The following is a 14,825-nucleotide window of genomic DNA, read 5'->3' on the forward strand; positions in this document are numbered from 1 at the left end:
GTTAGCTAACTAATCAAAAGATGACAAAGGGAAGACAAACTAAAAAAAAAATGAAAAAAAGAACATAATTATGATAGAAATTATATAAATAAAAAAAAATATTTAGATTAAAAAGTGTTAATTGTTACTATAAATTGTTAAACTCATACTTTGCTTTGTTCTGAAGTGTCTAAAATAAAATCAAATTAACAGACATTAACACTGCTTGACACTGAATTCTGTCAAGTAAGTTTTCTGCACGCTGAGTTGCATTTCTTACATTTCAACAACGATTAATTTTATCCTGCCTTGATCTATTTTTTTCATTTGACAACTATTTTCAAGATGCCTATTAGCATTTTACATTAATAACTTCGTTGAGCCTAATACTATCTATTTCAATTTCACTGTTATCATTAAACATATTACCAGTAATCTTACTATTGTTACAATTGAATAAATGAACGTAAAAGAATCTTACAAAGTGTGATCTTTTCTAATCAAAGACTTTATTTAAACTTAAGATTTATTGAAAACCATATCTTTTTATATGTTTATATACATAAGTCGTTTATCAAAAATATTAAACAATATTTATTTACATCAATTATTTTTAATTTAACAAAGAATCTACAATGCAGAAAATTATTTTTACCTTAATGAACAAAAATAATAAATGCACAATCTTGTATAAAAAATTGAAGCAATGTCAGTCAGTATATTTTACTCTAAAGTAATTATATATATATATATATATATATATATATATATATATATATATATATATATATATATATATATATATATATATATATATATATATACACTGAAATATAGGCAGATTTAAGTTTATAAACTTTTACAGTCAGTTTTCCATGTTAAATACACAAAATATATATCTAATATAATATATATCAAATATCAAATAAATCTAATATAAAATAAAACAAAATAGTAAATTTACTCAAACCAGTATCAGTTACACCGTGTGAAGTAAATAAAAAACACTTCAGTTTATTTCGATCACTCTAAAAAATAATTTTCAGCTCTTTCCAATAGCACTAAAAAATAAAACAAAACTTGCTTAGCTGAGTTGCATAGTTTATAAGAATCTGAAAACAGATAAGTTAAAAACCAAGAACAAACAAACATTTGTTTGTTAGAACTACTATAGTTAAACAAATTAAATAAAACAAAGAATAACGCCAATTCTCCTTAAAAGCTAAAAAAAACTTTCAGCTCAAATTTGCTAGCAGACCTTGCTTGTAAAATAAAATGTGAATAAGAAACACATTTAGAAAAGCCTAGAAAAAATTCATAAAAATTTACATACATTTGTTCTTTTATATCGCAAAAATCTATCATATGATAAATCTGAAATGAAAAAATGTAATGGATAAGTAAATACAAAGAAAAACATCATATATGAATTGAAAATCAATACATCTGATAGAGATAAGATGTCATGATAAGAGAGTAGTAGTTGTTAAATATTGTTATTTCATGTTAGCTTTTAGAAAACAAACCATGTTGGTACTTCATGGTTCTAAAAATTCAAATTGAGATATAAACAAAATGTATATACGGCAAAATGATATTTCTTGGATGGCTTTTAGTGAATGATTAAAAGCAGTGAGCTTTAATAATAAAACCACTTATAATTTTTAACAATAGACACCAACATAAAGGTAAGCCAATGTAACAACATTAGTAACATAAATAACAACTTTACGCAAAATCTTGCTCAACAAGTTTGCCAAGTCACACACTTTGAAAACATAGAAACAACATAGCATAAACATATATAATAACTATAAAACACAATACATTTATTTAACTTTATAAAACATATATAAACACCTCATATAATGTTTATATACACAATAGATACATTTTATACTATTTTAATGACACATTTTTAAAACAATTACATAACACATATTTATCAAAAACTTTTTAACTTTGAACATAACATAAACATATATGCAAACTATAAACATAACTTATACTATAAACTATAAACTTAAACTATAAACAAAACATATATAACTTGAATTGCGCGAACAAAAAATTTAAAAATAACATGAAAAATCTAAAAAGATTCATATATATATTCATATATAAGAACATATATCTCGTAATAAAATATCAAATTATAATCATATCTAATTTAAATACTTATTGAATAAAGAGCAAAAAACAGATAGAAGAACTGCAATCCTTATAACAAAATTTATCATTTAGCAACAATAAAATGTCAGTGTTGGCTCAAAATTTTAATTTATTTTTCTAAATTATTTAAAACAGTACAAAAAAAGGTAAAGGCATAACAGAAATGTTAATAAAATAATAATCAACATAATAAAATAAGTAAGGTATGAAATGATAGGATTTATAATATATTTGAATTATATTAATTTAGGACTTCATAAAACTAAACAAATCTAAAAGTAGTAATAAATATTTGTATGATAAAATTTTAGTAACTTTTTTAGTATAAAAAAGTACTGTAACTGTATTGGAGATATGCGATTCTGCTTTAGCAGAACGATATCTCTTCATACAACTTTTCGTGTATTCCTGACTATTCCTTTTCATTCCAGACAAACTTTTTACTTAATTTCTCAAGAGAAAACTTTTTAATTTAAATTTTGCTTTCACAATTTCAGTTTAAGCATGCGCTTTAAAGCAAAGATTTTCTTTTTTCCGTTATATGTTGATATTTTATCAAAATCGGGTACAATATTGTATCCGATTTTGATCAAATATTAAATAATACGTATTTTTGATAAATAAGCGGTATTGAACTCGAATTCGAAACTTAAAACTAAATACGTTTTTTCTGGAATCAACGGCGGTATGTTATACGTGATCAATACTCCGAGTATTTACAATACTAGGTATGCCGACTGGGTACAAACTTGCATTCAACGCTCACCTTTTATGCATTTATAATAAAGAGTGCTCGTAAATTTACTTTTTCCTTTTCTTCGATCCTCGCTAAATAATGCCGGTATTCCATGATAGCATTCAAAATATTTTTAACTGTTTTCCGTGGAGTTGCTCCTCCCACATATTTGAGTAAACTTGAAAATTATTAAAATAAACTAAAAACATGTTAAATATTGAATCAAATTTAAATACCATATAGAGTCACAACATATTGTGAGCAAATTAATCACCTTTTTCAACAAGTTTTTATAAGTACTAATATACAGTGGTGTGCAAAATAATAGGTAATTGTTAAATAATTTGACTTTTCATACAAAATAAGTTCTTGATAGCAATCCAATTTATTTAATTAGTTATTCTACAATTAACTCAATTATTAACTAATATTTTTAATGCAAGGAAACAATTAAAAAACAAAATTTGTTTACTACCCTATATAATTAGATAATTTTAAAAATTATCTACTGTGCAAAAAAATAGGTAAATTAAATTAAGTACATATTTTCTTGGAAATAATGAACAATAATAAGTAAAAATTCAATTTACTTATTGTTTATTAATATTTGGTTTTATACCCTTTCGCAAATATCGCTGCACATCTTTTCGGCACGGTATCAACCAATTATAGGCATGTACTTATTGGAATATTTTTCCAAATGTATTTAATGTTTTTCCAATGCTCATCTTTATTTTTGGTCTTAGGAAGTTTTCCTAATTCATTTTTAACGTGAGCCCAGTGATTTTCCATCGGATTTATGTCTGGTGCTTGGGCTGGCCACTTTAAAATCCGAATTTTCTCGTTATGAAACCAATTTTTTACTACCTTTGTTGTATGCTTTGGGTCATTATCTTGTTGATAGACCTAAATCAAAGGTAGGTTTTCTTCTGCGAAGGGTAGCATAACATCTTGAAGTATATTTAAATATATTTCTTTGTTCATACTTTCTTTAATCCGAAAAATGGGGATCTACTCCATTTGGTCTCATCTGACCAAAAAATATTTCGCCATTTTGAAGATGGCCAGCCCACGCGTTGCACACCTTAAATTAAAGTGTTCATAAAAAATCAAATAAATACACGCACAAACTTGTTTATACATCACCAGCAAACAACACAATATACATAAGAAAGTGAGGTTAGAAATATATGTGGGATTCCGCGTTTATGTCAAGCAAATTCATAAATATGATGTAATAAATGCATTATCCTTATTATTACCTATTATTTTGCACACCACTGTATATATATATATATATATATATATATATATATATATATATATATATATATATATATATATATATATATATATTTTGCACACCACTGTATATATATATATATATATATATATATATATATATATATATATATATATATATATATATATATATATATATATATATATATATATATATATATACGTATACAAGAAATAATTTTCTATTAAATCTTTATTAGAGATCTCTGTTAATTTAAAAAATATATTACAACTACAACTAATTTATGTAAATCTCTATAATTTATAAAATAAAATAACTAATAAATTTATATTGCATACAAAATTTATATTAAAAAATAAAGAAATATTGTTCTATTAATAGTATGAAGAAGTTCGAATTTATTGATTTCAATTTTAAAATAAATAAAGACTCATGGTCATGAGCTCACAAAATGAACTTTTTGAAGGAAAAATATTATGCTTATTTGATTATTGTTTATAGTCCATATTTGTTAATTAGATTTATTAATCTAAATAAAAAGGTATTATTATAGAGCTATTTAGTTAAACCATAAGTAAATATTCGACAAATTTTGTAAAAAATTTATCCGACAAAAATTGTAAAAAACTCTTCTATTACAATCTTTAAAATACAAGTAAAATAAAGTACAAAGGAAGATATCGTTAAGAAATAAAAAATAAAAATAAAGAACATGAAAGTTCGAAAAAGACCATAAGGTGTATATCACAACTACTAAAGTTAGTATTTTTAATTATCGGTTGTGGTGTTTATGGTGATTGGGGTGCTTGTGTCAACTAAAAAAGCAATTTTTTTTTGAGAGTTTAATTTCTGGTTTTGTCTATAATTTCGAAATGAATATCACGTCTTGTGCCAAATAAAACGTTGGTTAGAGCTAGTTTTCTGATTGCAGCAAGTAATGACACTAAAATGCAGAAGGCTTAGTCTAACAACGTTTTCTCGATAGTATGCAGTTCGTGTTGTTAAAAAAAAATGTTGAATTTATTGTATTTATTGTCTACGAAAAATCATTTTTCGTAGACAAATGTAGTACAAGCTTTTGTAGAGTTCCCGAGTAAACAAATAGATCTCTCTCGTGCTTCAACTTATCTGTAATTTATGGAAGAATATACTTTTAACATCAAAAGCACAAACAGGAAAACAATTCAAACACGCTTACTAGGTTATTTCATGACAACATGCAATAAGATTTTAAATAGCAAACTTTTTATAATATGAAAATTGTTTTACTCAATTACTCATACTGCACTAAAACAACTGCAACAACTTTGTTCACATTTTTGCATCAGCATATAAAATTTTGGCGCATACTGAAATGAAACTTGCAGCAACCAAATTTATAAAATCATACCCTTATGATGTATATGACAATCTTGTAAAAGATTTGGTTATTCTAGGAAAAAATTTATGAGGACTTATGGAAAATGAAGACTTTTTGATACATTTTAAAACATTCGAAGAAAACTACTTGCTTCAATAACAGAACTAAAGACTTGCTTCAATACCAAAACTAAACACTTGCTTCAAAACTAGAACAAAAAACATCATGTGTTCTTTTTATAACACTTTCAGTAAATGTTGTGTAGTACTAACAATCGTTTTGGATAAAGGAAAATTTATTGGAGACTTAATAAAAAATTACGTGTCAATAAATTTACTCAGTGTAATGTTACTTCAGGAACCTCATTTGTATTGATTATTAATTAAAAATTAAAGAATTCAGTGTGATAAGTCTGCGTTATGTATTGCTCTTGTAGGCTATGTATGTAACTGAGCTTATGATTTATTTTGCGGTTATTTGTTTTAAATTAAAATACCTCATAATTTAGTCTTAAATGGGAAATTTTTGAAACGGTCTCAAACTTTGGAAGTACTAATTGAAAAACAGATTTAATTTTTTAATATATATTTTGCCATTAAATTATTACAAAAACCACATATGTTTTACAATTTTTACATTAGTAATGACAGGATTTCTAGAAGATCATGTAAATCTTGTCATAATACCCTTTGCAATATATGGTTAATTTTTGATAAAAAATACCATGTTTATAGTGAAATAAAAATACACATTTACGCAAAAATGTTAAAAAACCTAGATAAAATGTTAAAATGTTTATCATCTCAACCTCCAGAACCTATACCAGCGTCATCATGACCAGCACCATTAACTGCACCATCTCAGGCAATGTCTTCTAAATCTTCATTCTACAATTTACACAAAATGATTTTTTTTAGTTAATTGTTCTTTTAATTACTCATTGATCTGCGAAATTTATTCTCCCCGAATGTGAGGGTAGAATGAAATAGTTTTTCATTTCAATTACAAAAATTTTCTAATAAAACTTTCATAAAAATTATTTGATTTTATATATTTAAATACACCCCTAAATTTCCTGCAACTGCAAAAAAAAAATTGTTACCACCTATTCGTTGAACGATTATTTATTCGTTAAACGAATATTTGTGCCCCTCCACTTCGAAACTCGCGTTGTCGGCCCTATCATTCTCTATTTATAACATTTTGAACCAATATTATTTTTGCTTTTTAAGATATAATGTTAACAAATAAAAGTTATTTGTAATTACAGAAATAAAATTTAAAAAACAACAACAATTGAACTATCCAAAAGTAAATAAATAAAACCTAATACTATAAAAATTGCTTCTAATAATAACTCAATATTTTCAAATGCATTTGCAATGTAATGGTATTTTTTTCATAAAAATTAAAATATTTATTATCTTATTCTTATTTGTTTCATTAATACATTATTACTTAATTAAAAAGTACATTCAATTATACTAATTTGCATTACATTATTACTTAATTAAAAAATGCATTAAAGTTATATTAATTTGCTCAGTCAACAGATACATTTGTTCTTTATTTAAACATATTCGGATAATAAAATAACGTCCTTAATACAAGAATGAAAACAAATCTTTCAGTAAATGTTATATAAAAACAAATTTTTATATTAGTTTAGCGTTTTAAATAAAAAACTATTTAAAAAAAAAAAGTTTTTTTTTGTAAAAAAACAAGAACCAAAAAAACGACTTGAGTCTCGAGCCGCAATAAAAATAGTTCTTGATTTCTTCGGACGTAAAAGAAGAGCCTTAAGAGTTATCTAGTTCAACAATAATATTTAAGTTCATAAATAAAATAAAGCTTATAATTAGCAAGTTAGCATCACTTGCTGAAGTCTTTTTAATCGATTGTGTTTTTTGGAGTTTTATTATAGATTAGTGTTGACAAGTTTAAGTCAATGCAAGCCAAACGTTTAATGTAAAAGAAAAAAACTCTTAAATCAGGGTTAAATAAAAATCTATTTTTAAACATATCGGATAAAATGTCTGATCGTGAAGAAAAACATACAGTTGAAACAGTTGATCAAGAATTGAGTGACTACTCTAGTAATGGTAGTCCAAGTGTTACTGGTGAAGATTTAAAGCCTACTAAAATTACGAAGCAAAAACGTAAGCGAATTTTAAAGGATGTCAATGCTCCTAAAGCACCTCTTACTGGGTATGTTCGTTATTTAAACGAGCACAGAGAAAAATTCCGTATAGAAAATCCAGATATGCCTTTTCATGAAGTTACTAAAATATTAGGTCAAAAGTGGTCAAGTTTAGACCAGTCAGAAAAACAGCAATACTTGTATGAAGCTGAGAAGGATAAGGAAAAGTATATGAAAGCTTTACAAGGTAATTTGAAATTCAATATATTTTTATATGTATGATCACGACCATCCGTTGACTAGTCTAAATAGTTAAATAACGCATTGGTTAAATTCACCGTTTTACTAATCATTTTAACAATTTAATTAGATACTCAAAGATTTCAGACTATTTAATGACTTAATAAAATTTAATAATAAAAAAAGTATGATAATTTAAGATTAACAATAACAAAATCCTTCTTCTGGAAATAAAATTTTCAGAAAAAGGCTATTTTTTTATTATTTTTTTAAAATTATAATATTCAAAAATCTGTATATTTTATAGCATAATAATTTAGAAAAGAAAAAAAAAATGATTTTTTGCATTTTAAGGATGATTTTTATTTTTATTTTGATCTTAAATTTTTAGTAATTATGTTCTTTCTACTTTTTATAATTTACTTTTAATAAAAATAATCATTATCTTGTCTAATCTAAAAATTGTATAATTTTATCTAAAAAATATAAATATAATACACAAAATAAAATGAATATAAAAAATAATATTGCTTTAAATAAGAAAATAAATGGTGCCAGAAATGGATTTTTATAATAAAAAAATAAATCCATTTTAACTGCATTTTTCTATGTAAGAAAGTATGATGTTGTTTGTGTTAATAATTTACAAATTATTTTTTATCAAAGTCAGACAACTTTATGTATGTAATAATATTACATTAATAGTATAGCATAATTATATTGAGTAAATTAACATGATTATATTAAGTAAATTATATAATTATACAAATAAATTTGTAGCAATTTATAAGTGAAAAAAAACTTTTAATATAGAGCTTAAAAAAATGGTATTTTAATGATTTAAAACTTTTTAAAAGTTTATGAAAATAGTTATCTTATAAATTTTTTTATAATAATAATTATGAGATAACTTTGTGCAATTATTTTAAATTACCTTATGATATTATGGTATTAATTATATATATAATTATGTTAAATATAATTATGAAGTAGCTTTGTGCAAATTTTATTTACTATTTTTTCTTCTTGTTAATGTTTTAGGCTACCAGCAGTCTTCAGCATATAAAGAGTTTCAAAAAAAGAAACGACAAGAAGCTGATTTTTTGAATGATACAGGGAAAGTTAAATGTGATGTAGAGAATAGTTGTTCTCCTCTAAAGCAAAGTGCTGAACAATTGATCAGAGGACCAAGAATAACTTCTACTGAAGATGTTCATATACCTATATTTACAGAGCAGTTTATGGATTATTCTACAAAACGAGAATCTGAGTTACGACAATTGAGGAAAGACAATTCTGTCCTCGAGGAACAAAATGCTTTACTTATTAAACAAATTGAACATATGAAAAATGTAGTAGAACAAGTTAAAAAAGAAATAATTCAACAGGAAAATGAAAACATATCTATGCAAAAATATTTAGATCAATTTAAAAAAACTTTAGTGTCATCTTTTGAGCAAGTTGTTCTGCCATCTTCATTGCCAGGTGAGCCACAAAAATGGAGTTGTAGTAATGTTGAGACTAAGTTAGCTGTTTTATCTGAATATTTAACTTCCAGTGACAGTGAACCAGTTTTGGAAATGCAACAAAAAGTGAAAGACATTATCAACGTTTTAAAATACTGAAGTTTTCTGATCATTGTTGGAGTTTTTAAGCGTGATAAAGTTTCTTTTTTTAAAATGCTGTATATTGTTTGTATAATTTATTTGTTTATTTTAAACTCAAACAATAGCTTTTATCAATTGTTTGTTATCATTGTTTGAACATAATAAAATGAGCATTTTAAAATGATTAATACACTTTTTTGATTATTGTTGGTTGAATAATTTTTGTTGGCCTAGTGTGGGTTGACGAAGCATTTGTTGCATTGGTTTAGTAAATTGTTGTTGTTATATGTATATAAACCGAATATATTTTTTCTATAGAATTGTTTAACTAATCCTAGTTTAATTATATTGTTCTATTACCAAAAAAGAGTTCAAGTCAAAAAGTTTACTCTTGATTTTTTTGCCATAGAGTAGTTGAATTGAGCTTAGTTTAGAGAGTATTTATTAGTAAATAGAATTCATCCAGCTTACTGTCATAATGATGTGAACACACGCACGCACAAGTTATTCAAAAAAGTAAGCGCATTCCCATTGTTTGGGTTAGATATTTTAAAATCCAACCTTAGTGTAATTTTGTTTGTGTAACAAGTTTCACTAGCTATGTATAATTCTTTTTACAAAATTGAAATATCTAAAGAATTTCAAAATGTATTTATTTTCCAGTTCAATCTTCTTTTAAATTATTTTCTGTATTTTTTTATATTTTGCTGTTGAAACCCTGTATCAGTTTATTAAGTTTGAGCAAACTTTTTTTTTGTTTCAAAATTGGTTTTAATTTTTATATTAGATGATAAATTACAAATATGTTTTCTGATTATTCTTGCTAAAAAGTAACAATAAGCTAATAAATTTCATCACGTTTGTTCAAAAATGGAAAAACCATCACGTTTGTTCAAAAATGGAAATAGGTTTTAATTATTTATTATTATATAAATTAATTGAATTTTAAGGTGACAAATTGTATTGGTCTTTGTAAAAATTTTATAGAATGAAGTTATCTCGATTATTTCAAAAGTTATTTAAGTTTTTTAATAATAATAATAAAAAAAAACGTTTCATAAGTTTTAAAAAAACAAAAGGCACATGCCTACCATAAAACCGCCCCGAAATCAAAGTGATTATACGGACATTTAAATGTTATGTGAAAAATCCTTCTAAGGAGTAATCAGTTTTGTTATTGATGAATTATTTAATGCATTATTCAAGTCAAAGCATATCAGTAAAATATGCTCATTTATGTTTTTTCGGTTGCGTTTTATTGTGTATAATTCAAAGTATTCCTTGAAAAGTGCTGTTTTTTTGTAAACATTATTCCACGAGCTTTTCAGTATGATAAATATATTTATTGAAAATATATTATAAAAAGCAAAAAGCAGTTGTTTTTTTCTGTCGCTGGGAAATAATCAAATCGCGTATAATATTAAAATCACCTATGACATTGAAGTGTTATTGTTGGTTAATTTAAACTCATGTCCTTTGTTGCTCTCTAATATGAGAGCAACAATTCAGGCGAAATTCAGCTTTCTTCGAATGTCAACATTCGAAGAAAGCTGAATTTCGTCATGGTTGTGATAGTGTAAGCGCTATTTGTAATTTCTATTTTGGGGTTGTTGTAATTAACCTAAATCAACCTAGTAACGTTGATTTAAGTTGCTAAATGCAATTGGGCACAATTCTTAGAAAATTTGGCTGACACATAGTGCACAGCGTTAAAAACTCCTGTACAACTGAAGGTCGTTATTTTGATATCTCCGGTGTCGAAAAAGGAATGCAAGTACACGACTTGCTTATTTCAATAAAACAGTTCAGGGATTTGATCAAGTCACATACTTTCTTCAAGGAAATGATCTCACAGCTTTGTAGTTTTAACATTGTCCATAATTTGGTCCGTGTTTCGATCAAACCCCCGCAGTTTTAGGTTTTAAAGGTTTTTAGGTGTCGAATTTTGTGTTTTAAAAACACAAAATTCGACACCTCGCAGACTTAATGAACTCAATTGATAAAATTTTTTTGTCAAACATAGCTCAAGTAGTAACTGTTTTACAATATGAAAGTGGTTGTCACAACTCTTAAAAAGCCTCCACACTTACACTGTTTCATGATTCCCAAGTATTATGGTGCCCCAATCTCCCCTACTTTTTATTTACTTCTTATTACTTTACTTTTTATTTTTAAAGGATTGCCAATTAAAGCAATCATATATCAAGAATCACAAAATAATCGTAACCAATCGTTTAAAAAAAAAAGTATTCAAAAGTCACAATGCTGTCAAAATACATATGGGAATTAAAAGATAAAAAAATTGATGATTTTATTGTGGATTGATTCATCCTTAAAACAGCACTTGCGTATAATAATTATTCCAAAAAATGTACAACATATTTACAAAATTTATTTTTAAAAAATGTCGGCATGTGGTTCTTGTAATAACTAATTAGCTGTTAACATTAACTTGATCTAGCAAAGAATAACGGCGTTACTTTACTTACTTACGGCGTTACGTTACTACATGTACTTTACTCACACATAGTAGTAACAAAATTCACCAGATGTCTCAAAATTTGCTTCATTCAAACTTTGTTATAATGACAAAGCTTATCCTTGGTCTTTAGGCCAGCTGAAAAAAAAGCAATTGCTCTGAGCTAGGACGAGTAAAAAGATAGACGTTTGACACATTGTTATAGATCAAAGGCACCACCAATTACTGAAAATCTATGTGAGTTATGATTTTCAGCTTCTTTTTTTGAAATAATTTTACAAAAGAAAACCGAAATTTTTGCTTTGCTAACTTTTTTCAGTAAACTTTATATTACCCGAAAAACACTAACTTTAGTGAAATATATTGTTGCAATTTATGTAATTAAGAATGTCTCATTTGTTTGATAAGATTTACTTGGTATGCAAGCTTTGTTTAATAATAACTTATTTTTAAAAAAACTTGGACGACAAAAATGATGTTTTAAAAAAATGCAATATATGATATACTAAAATGGATATTGCAAAGTAAAAAGAATTTTCTACGTCTTGTAGGTCATATCATAGATCATTTATAGATTGAACTAGAGATTTTCAGTATTTTATTTTCCTTTACAAGTAGAGTTCTAGAATAAACACTTAATTTAAAAAATTTTTGTTATATAGTTATACAAAGGTGATGTATAGAATATTTTTTAACAACGTAGTAAATTATATTAACCACAATACTTTTCATAATAAGGTTTATTTATAGGATAGATGAGACACAGTTGTCATTTTGATCTATAATCATATAAAAGTGTTTCCACGTGACACCAATGTTTTCTATTGTTTTGCTATTGTTATTTATAACAACTGATAGCACGAATATCTTGGCTTTTAAACAATGAGTTAAATGTTCGTCTTATATCCTTGTTCTGAATAAAAGTAAACGCTAAATGCAAATGCTCATTTTAAAAGCAATTGCTCAAGAATTCTTGAACAAAGTTTTGCTTTAGATCACAAGCTTTTGCTTCGTTGTAAAAGCTCTAAGCCGTTACCAATAGAAATCGTATATTTTCCCAGCCTGCACATTAAGTTTCATTTAAGTGGTGAAAACCAGTGAATGACACGTAGTTGGCTCTGTGATTTTGTAAACTTTTCTCACAAGTTATAATACCTTATTTTAATTGGTGTTTGGAACGTGTTTAAAAAATTTTTTTTCACGTGCAAAACCAACTTTTAATTACGTGACGACACGATGATTTTGTAAACTTTTTTCACGAGTGGACCGTTCCCTTAATAGAAAAAAACCGCAATGCATTTTGGTCTTTGTACTCACCGAAAATAAACAAATTAGAGTTAAAAAATTTTAAGATAAACAGTCAAGTAATTTAATTTAAAAAAACTTTTCAAAATGACTTCAAATAATGCAATATCTCCTGATAAACTAATAACTCATTCTATTAAAGAAAATATTACTGTTGAGTCGACAACAACAACAAATTACTTATCATTTTACATCATCCCAAAGAAAATTTGAGAAAAAACTGTTAAATTAGTAGGAAAAACTTTATTCCTTCTATTTCTCATCGGGTTTGTTCAGTCCACCTTACAGGAGGAAAAAAGACTTATATGAACAACTGTCCATCTTTACTGCCAAAACAAGTTAAAGACAACATAAAAAAAAATAAGAATTACAGTAAATACACCTTTTCAAGATGTAATTGAGAACTTGAAAGTTGCAATTAAGAAACGTAAGATGTAATTGAGAAGATAAAAGTTGTAATTGAGAAACGTTAGATGTAATTTAGAACATGAAAGTTGTAAGTAAGAAATTGCAAGATGTAAAAGTTGTAACTGAGAAAAGTATAAAGAATACAAAATTCTTTGTATTTTGAATTTTGTAGTCCTAATATACTTTGTAATTTAAGGCTGGAAATAATAACATAATATCAATAAAATATAAAAAGTCATGAAAAAGGCATTCGAGGTTTAGGCGGTAACTGGAAAAATCCTATTGGTGTCAATTAAAACTTTCTTTTATTTTTGCTTGTGAAAAATTTAATTTCGATTTCAGATGAATAATAAATAAAACACAAATAATTTATTTACATAAAAATTTAAAATTTAAACAACGTCATTAAAAATCATTGCAATATTCAGTTAAGCACCAACTTGGACGTCTTCCATATTTTATCAATCGTTGCGTATTTTATTTACTTGCGTATTTTATTTATTTGCATATTTTATTTTATTAATCGTTGCGTATTAATTTTATTAATCGTTGCGTAATGCGTGGTCGTACGTTGTACAGCGCGTGTACAATCACCTGCCATTATTGTATTTTTTGCCGCAGTAACCGCAGTAAAATTCTTTCTAAATACTGCATTCGTTGTTCCATAATCCCAGCACCGAATACAGGTGGAATGCGAATAACATTTTTAACGTTTATTTTTATTTTGGACCAGATAGCTTCCACTGGGTTTAACATTGAGCCTTAGGGTCCTAATCGTAATAACTGAGCCAGTGAATTTTCAAACACCCTTTTCAAACGAGCGTGACATAGAGCATTGTTTGTTACGACAACCAAATCCTCTAAACGATTCCTGGTTGTAACCCACTGGTTAAACAAAGCCAACATCCACTCGTAACAAGAATCTGCTTTAAATGATCTTCTACGAGTTTCCATCATGACAACATTTGTTGTTGATATAGCTGCAATCAGATGTATGTTTGCACCTTTTGAAGAAGGTATTTTCATTATAGCACTTTTCCCCTGTTCGGCACGTCCTTGCATTTTTCTACAAAAAAGATTAAAATTTGTTTCATCCAACCAAACTATCTGATGACCATTTGTGATGTGTTTGTTA

The 14,825-nt window shown here is 26.0% G+C and overlaps 1 protein-coding gene across 1 annotated transcript; it reads left to right on the forward strand.

The window, feature by feature from the left end:
- Window positions 1-7,277: 7,277 nt before the first annotated feature.
- On the forward strand, window positions 7,278-9,633 carry LOC100210175 (high mobility group protein 20A). Its single transcript, XM_065799705.1, has 2 exons — window positions 7,278-7,898; window positions 8,933-9,633. Exons 1-2 carry the CDS (start codon window positions 7,544-7,546, stop codon window positions 9,514-9,516), a joined length of 939 nt encoding a protein of 312 aa, XP_065655777.1. The 5' UTR covers window positions 7,278-7,543; the 3' UTR covers window positions 9,517-9,633.
- Window positions 9,634-14,825: the final 5,192 nt, after the last annotated feature.

This window comes from Hydra vulgaris, chromosome 06 (assembly GCF_038396675.1).
Source record: "Hydra vulgaris chromosome 06, alternate assembly HydraT2T_AEP".
NCBI classification, from domain to species: Eukaryota; Metazoa; Cnidaria; class Hydrozoa; order Anthoathecata; family Hydridae; genus Hydra; species Hydra vulgaris.